The sequence below is a fragment of the Mycteria americana genome, chromosome 4 (assembly GCF_035582795.1).
Source record: "Mycteria americana isolate JAX WOST 10 ecotype Jacksonville Zoo and Gardens chromosome 4, USCA_MyAme_1.0, whole genome shotgun sequence".
Lineage (NCBI taxonomy): Eukaryota > Metazoa > Chordata > Aves > Ciconiiformes > Ciconiidae > Mycteria > Mycteria americana.
In genome coordinates this window covers 11,078,511-11,088,323 of record NC_134368.1, presented here as the reverse complement: position 1 = coordinate 11,088,323, position 9,813 = coordinate 11,078,511, and the positions used below count along the sequence as shown (strand labels likewise).

Genomic DNA, 9,813 nt, shown 5'->3' with positions numbered 1-9,813 from the left:
AGGTGTTTAGCCTTTGAGGAGAGATGTGCCGCTTCGCCTGGGTCCAAAGCCTTCCCGTCGCTACCGATGCAGATCCGACACACTATGTAGGATTTTCAGGGCATTTCTCCACTGCTTGCACTGGCAAAGCCAAGGCGAGACCCGCTGCCCCGCCCGCAGCCCCGGGCTGACGGTCGGGAGGCGGCGGCCCGGCCGCGGGCAGGAGCCCGCCCCCGCCAGCCGTGGCCCGCGGCGCATGCGCCGGCCCGGGCACCTCCGGGACCTCTCCAGGAGGCGGAGCGGGGCGAGCGGCCCGGCCGCGGGGGTCGCCGCCGGGAGGGGAAGTCCCCCTCCGAGCCGGGAAATTCCGGCAGCGGCGCCTGCTGGGACGCCGCACTAGGGGGCTTTCGCAACGGGGGGCCAGCCCCGTCCCCCGAGGACCCTCGTTCCCCCTTCTCCCTCTCAGCGGCCTCTCGGCGGTCCCACCTTCACCATGACCCCCTCCTCCCCCCACCGGTCGTCGGCCCCCCTCGTTCGGCCTGGAGCCCCCTCAGCAGCCCCTCGTCCTCCCCGGACCCAGCTCCCCCGTAAGCGGCCCCTCCTTCAGCAGTCTTCCCCCTCATTCACCTCAGCCACCTCCCCTCAGCGGCCCCTCGCTCAGCCCGGACTTCCCCCGTCCCCTCAGCAGCCTCCCGCCCACCCCGGGCCCCCTCTCTCTCCCACGGTTCAGCCCGCTCCCGTTTCCCCCTCCGCGCAGCCCCCAGCTGCCTTTTCTCCTCTTCACTCCATGCCGGGGTTCCCCTACCAGCCTTGCCCCTGGGGCCGACTCCCGCGCTAGCGGCGGGGGAAAGCGCTGCCCTCCCCCGCGGCGGGGTTCCCCCTCCGCAGAGGCGGAGCGCGGCCCGGCCCAGGTTGCGCCGGAGAAGAGCGGCAATAAGACGGCAGCAGGCGGGTCCTGCGAGCCCTTAAAGGAGAACGGCAATCCTCCTCCCCCGACAGGGAAGGCGGAAGAACAGAGCAGCAACAGCAACAACAAGAGCAGTAGCCCCAGCCCTGCCTGGCTCCTCTTCGGGTTTATATGCACCTGGCCGGATTACTGCTCGCCCTGGAGAAGAAAGAGAAGGGGCAGCAGCGTGACCGCGGCTCACCTTCCCCAGCCATGTGCTCGGTAAGCGAGGGTAGCAGTACAGACCCCTTGGTGGCCCGCTTCAAACAGGTGGAGGAGACGCTGGAGAAGCTGCACCGGGAAAACAGGAGTTTGAAGAACAAAGTGCCCCGGTACAACGCGCTCTGCACCTTGTACCACGAGTCCGCTCAGCAACTGAAGCACCTCCAGCTGCAGCTGGCTGCCAAGGAGGCGACGATCCGGGAGCTGCGGAGCAGCCTGGCCCGGCAGCAGCAGCAGCCGGCGGCGGGCGGCGAGGCGGGGGCGGCGGGCGCGGAGCCGGCCCGCTCGCTGGTGGAGAGCCTGCTAGAGCAGCTGGGCCAGGCCAGGGAGCAGCTCAGGGACAGCGAGCGACTCTCGGCGCGAAGAGTGGAAGCCCTGAGCCAGGTAAAACCGCGAATGCCCTCGAGATAGCGCTGGCAGGCAGCGCCTTGCCTCCCTGGGCGAAAGGGTGCGAGTGTGCCCGAGGAGTGGCAGCAGTGCTCACCTCGGGAGCTGCGTCTCCACGCTCCTCTCTAGAAAAATGAGTAATTTAAGCTTAGTAAGTCCAGCAGTGGTTGTCTCGAACGGAGGATGCAGACGTTTTGCATGCAGGCTGCTCACTCGCGTTTATGGAGACAGATCGGGTTGCGCAGGCACCAGCGCTGACAACGTGATTTAAGTGACTTGCCCGGGGTGGCACAGCAAGCTGGTGGTGGCAGAGCCCGGACAAGAGAGCAAATGTTTTGACCCCCGCAATGCAATGCTGGTGCATTTGACAGGACTTGCTCTGTCAAGCGATTGACAGGACTTGCTGTCTGCCCAGAGTTGGACTGTGCTCAAAGCAACTCGGCCGTCTGTATCCAACAGTAGTTCCCACTGCATTAAGTTCAAGAAGGTAACCCGTGAAATCCTAAAACAAAAACTTAGTGTGGCATTATAAATCTTCATACAACTATTTTCACAAGGAGAAGGAGAAAAAGTAAAAACCCCTAAATTTGGAAGTTCTGTGTTACTTAGTGAAGACCCTCCTCTTTATCAGGTACAACAGTTTTGTTCTGGAAGACAAACAACTGATGCCACCACTTTTTCTATTAAAGTGTTTTGTTTTTTTTAAAGTGCACTTAAAAATGGATTTTTGTATTGATGTTAAGGCAGCACGTTAATACTTGGAGAAATAACTGGCAAGTGTGTATTGTGAGGAGATAGATTAGGGAACTCGGTATCTTTTATGACAGAAAAGAGAGTCTCAAAACCGCATCCCCTCCCATCCGCCAAAAGTGGTATTTTTGTTACTGTCATTAAGACTTTCCCATGTTCAGTCTGAAATACATAAAGAGTTTTAAAGCATTTCTTCCTATATGAAGCTGCATAAAGGAATTTCCAAACTGAGAAGCAGTACTTAAAATTGAAACAAGTATTTTTGTCATAAGTAATCTCTTGACCTAATGCTTATACAAAACATTTTCCATGTATGACACTCACCTAAAATACATTTAAATAAGTCCAAGTTTGGAAATTTGTAATAAGAGATGATCGTACTGACACTTTGCAGACAGATAACAAACCTGTGGTTTCTGAATATATTTTGATGTCTGATGCTGAATGTCTTTATAGCAAAGGGGAAATTTAGTATTTAGCATGATGGTAAAGAATTTAAACGTCAGTAATAACAAGTGCTATTTCTGTAAGTTAGATATTAATTTTATTTTTTTAGAAATAAATATTTTATGCCCAATCAGAAACACTGAAATCGTGGTCACTAAAAATAATAGCAACAACAACAACAAAAAGACATTTTGTGAAGTCAGAGGCCTACATGGTGGCAAAGAAGAGTGCTCCCTGTTACCTACAGCTCCACTAACACTCCTGAAGAACTGGAAGGGTAGAGTCAAGCTTGTACCTGTCTCATGGTCTACACTGGCATCCAGGGCATCATTGATTCTGGAGGAGCAGTGCTGCAGAGGTTTCTGTTACCAGCATCCGTTACTTTTTGAGGATATCAAGCACAAGCTGTTTTTGACAAAGTCAGGACTGGTGTACTTTAGACGCATGGTACTACAGAGCGGTTGTACCCCAGTCAGCAAGCAAACTTCTTCCTTCTCAAAACACCTGCAGAGAGGTTAACTTAATGCAGTGTGGATGATCCCACAGAGCTTCCAATTCAACAAGAACTTGCAGCAACAAGATACACAATTGTTTCCGAAGAGTATGTCAGACCGCCTCGCATACCTTGGAGGGTCAGCTATGGTCAAAATAGTCTCATTGCTGCCACATGGATTTCATTTTCTGTTTGCTTGTCCATACCACTCATCCTTTCCTAGGTGGGAAAGTTGCTGTGTATGCTCCCTCTGCTTTGTCCTTGTGACAGTGCCAGGCAATGAATACACTTTGCTGGTTTTTGATAAGATGACTTTTCAGTTCAATTTTTTTTGAGGAAAATCTATACTATCTGGTAATTTAGAATGCAGGACCAGTAGGCATTTCTCAGTCTCCATAGCTATTCCTTTTAAACTACTTTGTTTCTTGTAAGTTCCATCTTTAGTTGGTTGCTGCTATATATATTTTCATAGAATCTTCCTGAATTTTTGCTTGTTGTTTCTGATTTCTTCATTCTACTGACTAGGAAGTGCAAAATCAAGCAGTTCTTGATTTTGATTGACTGATTTATCAGTTCCAAGGTAGAGTGATTATATAGAAATGAATTGGATTTATTTTACTTTTTAAGTACTTTCCAGTGAGTATAGGAACAGTATGGAATTACTGCAATATGGAATTCAGTCTTAGAAATATTTTGGCTTTCAAGTTCACTTTGCTTTTAAATAACTTCCCCTCCCCCTTACGTTTAGGAAGTACAGAAGTTGAATCAGCAACTAGAGGAGAAAAATGGAGAGATACAGCAGATAATAAATCAGCCTCCATATGAAAAGGAGAGAGAAATCTTACGACTTCAGAAGAGCTTGGCAGAGAGAGAGAAGGCTCAGGCCACCAGTGATGTTTTGTGCCGTTCACTCACTGATGAAACTCACCAACTTCAACACAAATTAGCATCCACAGCAGAAATGTGTCAACATCTGGCAAAATGTCTAGAAGAGAAGCAAAGAAAAGAGAAGGGGAATTTGGATGACCAGATACCTACTGAAAGATCTAATCAGGTATTCTTACTGCTACTGGTTTTTTTTTTTTTGAAGTCGTATTAGCTTCTGAGGTGTTAATTACAATATGATAGTTTTAACTGGGGAGTGGTGAGAAACATCCCTTGAAATAATTTCATGTAGGGTAAAAAGACTACTGTGGAAAGCTCTGAATCATTCAGAGTACCAAAATTTAGGATGGAAGCAGTTGTCAATCACTTGACTTTTGGCCATCTTGCTTATCTCATCATCAGAGTTTTTTTTCTGGAGAGGAGAGGATCTTGAGAGGTCCCTTCCAACCTCAGCAATTCCATGATTACAATTCTTCCCTGCATATACAGGAGACAGGAGCTTCTTTATACCGCAGCATGCTTCTGTGCATCACTAGATGGTGCTGTGCTTTTGAAGGTGGTATCTCCCGATTGCTTGTTTAAGCATCTAAATCACTAAACAAAGTAGAGATATTTTAAAGTAGTATTTATATTAAGAACTCTATAGCATGTGGTCTTCTCAGATCAGGATTTGGCTTTGCACAGGTAGTACAGACCTACAGAAAGTTGCTTAGGGAAGAATGAGTCAAGGTGTCCACCTTTTTTTTTTTTTTTTTTTTTTTTCCCCCTCTGGGGTCCCCCCCTGACCCCCCAGTGCAAGGCGATGTTTCTCTCCAGCAGGGATGTTTAGAAAAATTGCTTCATGATAGGAAGGTGGCAGAAATGCCACTGAGGGGCACAAAGAAACATCTGGATTTTGGTGTACTTTGCTAATGGCTATGTGGCTTTGCCACATCATCACCTTAGCTGAAGCTTTTCAGCGTAGGGTAGAGGTAGATCATTTTGTCCGGTTGTTCCAGAAGTCATGACGGTTCACAGTCGTTGGGTAATTCATGGCAATACCATAAGGAAATAACATTAGAGGTGCTGCCTCCAATAACAGATCAGAGTATTGAGTAGGATGCTACAGCCAATCTCACAAAAAAGAATGATTCTGTCTTATGCCCTTACTGCTACATGGCAATGCTGTGTTTCACATGACCACTCATCTATGCTTTTATGATAAACTCTATACATTGCTCACTTCTACTTTGTAAAATATCCCGGCAGCATTTCCAAAGAAAACTTTATTAAAGTTACCTGTAAGAAATAGAGGTTGACTAGATATAAGAAAAAAGGACTTTTTAAGGGACTTGAAGCATTTAGTATTATCATATTTTACGTGTAATTGATAGACAGGAAACTTGATTGACTTTGATATATGTAATAAGTAGCTAACCTTGTACAGTGGGGACTTCCCTGTTGAAGAAGAGAAATTTCAGATGCAATTACTAGCTGATTCTAGGGAATTTTGTACAAAAGTGTTCTATATTACTCATGTACACCGGGGTTTTTTTAAGCAGATGTCACAGCTGTAAAAAAGGGGTATCATTTTAGTCAATTATTTAGCAAGCAGGGTTTTTTTCCCCTCAGTAATTTCTTCCTAGTACTGGCCAAAATTGACAGTAATAACAAAGCAAGATGAAGGCATATCTGTGTCTTTGTCATGCATTCCCCCACTCCAAACAAGTAGTTTCCAAGGAGTTTGTGTAAACTGTTAAGCTTTGTTGTCATCAGTGTAGACCCTCATGCATGTAAAATGTGTAGTATTTTTCTTGTTACCTTTAGTAGGCTCAGAATTTGGTAAGACAGATATGTTTTTATGACACCATACAGATCTATTTAAAAGCAGTACCAAGCTGGTAAAAACCCAAATACATTTTTGCTCTGCTTATTAATAATAAAAGCCGTAGGCTATGCTATGAGTATTTAGAAATACACTATATAGAAATAAGTACACCTAGATGTATGTATTTGTTTCACTGATAGCAAATAGTTTTAGAGGAATTTAAGAAAAGATTACTTGCAGTTTAACAGCATAGCTAAGTAGCATTTGGGATTTTTATGTTAAAGTAACACTTCCTTTATCTGAAAATTACAGCTTTTAGACAATGAAACTTCACTTCAATCTCTTATCTGCAACCTACAAGATGAAAACAGGATGTTAAAACAAAAAGTAGCTCACGTGAGTACTTTCATTCTGTACAATATTAAGATTTGATTGAGTATTTTGAATTACAGTAAATTTGGAGTAGGTAAGGCCTGGTTAATCTAATTAAATGGCAGTTTAATGCGAGTCCAGAATTTTTCTTGGTCCTTTCAACCTGGCACAGAGTCTTTGTTCCCTTAGCTAGGAACAACTTACTGCATTCTTTTTAATGTATTGGGGTTTTGTTGTTAAAAATACACTGCAGAAGAAAACTGTTTTCATGTTCCTTCCGTGCATCAGTATTCCACCCCAGGAGAACTGCACTAGGCCCAGGGTGACTGCCAATCCCTCCCATTCCATATTATTTAATACTGTCCCTATGGACTGATGAATAGGGAGGGCTGCCTGTGAAGAGCCTGGCTTATAGCATGATAATCTTCTGATCTCCTGGAAAGTGGCTTATCCACACTCGGTGGTTGAGTCAGGATATTATATTTATCTTTTAGAGAATTTTGGTCCTGCACATATAGACAGTCTATGAAAGCTTGGAAGTTTGTGTCTTCACGTTTGTGTCTTCATGACTCTCCTGGGTAATCTTTCAGGTGGAAGACTTAAATGCAAAATGGCAAAAATACGATGCGAGTAGGGATGAGTATGTGAAGCGACTCCACTTGCAGCTAAAAGAGATGAAGTCACAACTGGAGCAGCAGCACGGCGTAACTTCAGCACAAACGAATTCTGACCTGATGCACAAGGAGATATTCCGGTTAAACAAGCTACTGGAAGAAAAAATGAATGAATGCATAAAAACCAAGAGAGAATTAGAAGATGTGAAGAAGGCTAGTGAAGGAGATACTGAGCGTATACAAATGCTGGAGCAACAGGTCATTAAGTTTCTTTTTCCTAGAGGTGGGAATTCTTAGTTTCTCCCCAGACCACTGAAGTCCAAGGGGGAAAAGTGAAATTATTTCTTTTGACATTTGCACTTGTCCTGCCACATTTGGCTTAACAACACAGATTTAAAGGAGACTCACTACTTAAAGAACTGCATGCAGTTCTGCTGGCTTTAATACAAAATATTAAAAGGTCTGAAAAAGAAATACAAATACCTTTAAAGTACAGATATGATAGAGAAGATGATATTGAGATTCTGGGAATAAGTATTTACAAACCAAGGAATCACAGCCTCAACTTTTTAATCTAACCTGCCAATGCTCTAATTTATAAAATATTAACATAATAATTCTTTTTCAGGTCCTAGTTTATAAAGATGATTTCACATCTGAGAGATCAGACAGAGAACGAGCACAGAGTAAAATACAAGAGCTTCAGGCAGAAGTTGCATGTCTGCAACACCAGCTAGCAAGAAGACAGGTAAGAAAGCAACATGCTACTTTTTCAATTAAAGCATGTTAACAGAATTCAGGACTAACATATACTTCAAAATATATTTTTTAAAAAATCTTAGTACTTCTAAAACCATTTCAGCTCACTGCAGCTATCAAACTTACAATATTTCATAGTCTGAGTTCTAGTGGAGATGCTTCCCAATATACGTGTAATACCCCTTTCCAGTCCGTTTTCCTTCAATTTTGGATCAACATAGTAAGGCGGAATTCTTAGAAGGAAGAGGAGGGTGGCCATAATAAAACTACAAAACCTGATGCATATTTTATTTACAAATCTTCTGATAAAAACATGAGCAGTGTTTCAGATAGAGGTGATAAAATACTCTGTTAAGAAGTATCTTTTACTGCATCTTTTTCAAGAGCTCTTCTTTCTCTTTCTAGGACTCAAGAGACACAAGTAGTCATTTCAGAGTTCACATTGGTAACCAAAATCACATGTATGTACAGACAAATGTTGAACATCTACGAGGCAATAGCCCAGGCCAAACAGGCATGAGAAGAACATCTTCACAGTCTGAGCAAGCTTCTCCTCCTGTGGACAATGGGAACTTAGGATCCGAGGGCAGGGCACAGGGTGAACTTCGATGCCCTCATTGTATGAGGTTTTTCAGTGATGAACTCAGTGATGAATTCCTCAAGCATGTTGCTGAATGTTGTCAGTGACGATGTGATGCGAGGCATGCAAGTCAATCACTACTTTATGAACAGTAAACCTTTGCTGTATACATATCTCCTACAGTCCTAAAACAGTAATTCAAATGGACAGCTCTTAGGAATTAGGAGAATGAACAATATCTACCTCTTATTTCATTTTGCCTCCCCTTGGACTGTATGAAAGACTTCCAAGATAAAGGAGTTGTTTTTATGAAGAATTATTTTTGACAACTACAAGGCAGGCAAGAATAATGCAAATTCTACTACAAACTAAACTGAAACTTAGAGTGATAGTTAGCTTCAGAGTGCAGCTTGACTCATATTCGAGTCTAATTCTTTACAGCAGTCTGAAGGCTTGTGAAAAACATTCCTGTGACAGGCATGCTCCGCACTCCCCTGGCCCCCCCGATAAAGATTGGGGCTTTTGGCATGGGGATCACCACCTTTTCGTGCCTTTTGTGCTCTGCCTTGCCCCCTGGCACATACACACCTCAGCAGGGGAGCAGGAGAAGTGGGACCCCTTGGTCACCAGGCACGGTCCACAGCCAGTGAGGTGCCTTGGCTCAGAGAAGCTTCTAGATCATGACCAATTATGACCACAGCTCAGATCCGACCCAGGGTATCAATGGGGCGCTGCTGGAGACCCCCTTGGAGTGGTCTTCTCAGAGCAGCGGGCCTGTGTTCGGGACCTCTCCTCTTGGGTTGGGACGCCGCCTGAGGAAACTTCCCGGGATTGAGTGCCCTCACCTCCTGTGGTGAGTGGTTTCTTCTGGATATATCCTTGAGTGAGCCCTCACCCCCCCGGGGTGAGCAGTTATATCTTCTGTGTACCCACGAGGGAGAGTTTCCCCCTTTGTGAGTGAGCGTGTGTGCGCACTTTGGATTATCATTCTTGTGTGTATTGTTGTGGAGTAACAATACCGTGACTGACACCTCGAACCTGTTAAGTGTTAAATGTTATTGGAGTGTTGATTGGTTTTGGTCTACCCCTGTTTCTCATTGGGTTCTGTCATGTGGTTTTGGCTGGTTTGTGAAATAAAGTTGTTTGAGCTTGTCCCTCATTTCAGTTAGTTTTAGCGTACTGCCATGACCTGTATAATGGGCGTAGCGAGCATGGTGTCAATGGAGGGATTGGTACAGAGGCACAGTTGTGACCCCTCTCCCTTAGGAGTGGAATGGGCAAAGGAGAAGTGGTGTGAACCCAAGTCTGTTCTAGAAAGGATAGAGAAATGCCATGGAAGCAAGCGAGATGGCAGAGGCAAAGGGACCATGTGTGTCGAACTGGGTGCCTGCTTGATGCAAGCACAGGACCAGTACAAGTACTTTAGGCAGGTGGAAAAGGGTAATTCTGAGAGTCAACTAAAGATCGAATGCTTAAAAGCAGAGTTACAATGAGAGCGAGAGCGAATGTGTTTACTAGAATGAAAGATAGAGATTATGTTAACCCAAGCAAAAAAGCCCCCCAGTTTTGTCC

The 9,813-nt window shown here is 45.0% G+C and overlaps 1 protein-coding gene across 2 annotated transcripts; it reads left to right on the top strand.

Moving 5' to 3' along the window:
• Positions 1–451: 451 nt before the first annotated feature.
• On the top strand, positions 452–9,393 carry TNIP2 (TNFAIP3 interacting protein 2). 2 transcript variants are annotated; one of them, XM_075499631.1, is made up of 6 exons: positions 452–1,147; positions 3,973–4,278; positions 6,229–6,312; positions 6,879–7,160; positions 7,531–7,650; positions 8,067–9,393. In XM_075499631.1, the coding sequence occupies exons 1-6, from the start codon at positions 1,058–1,060 to the stop codon at positions 8,346–8,348; spliced, it is 1,164 nt and encodes a 387-aa protein (XP_075355746.1). In that variant the 5' UTR covers positions 452–1,057; the 3' UTR covers positions 8,349–9,393. The 2 variants fall into 2 exon arrangements, with proteins under 2 accessions (XP_075355746.1, XP_075355745.1); XM_075499630.1 differs by having other exon boundaries at positions 452–1,531.
• The last annotated feature ends 420 nt before the right edge of the window (positions 9,394–9,813 follow it).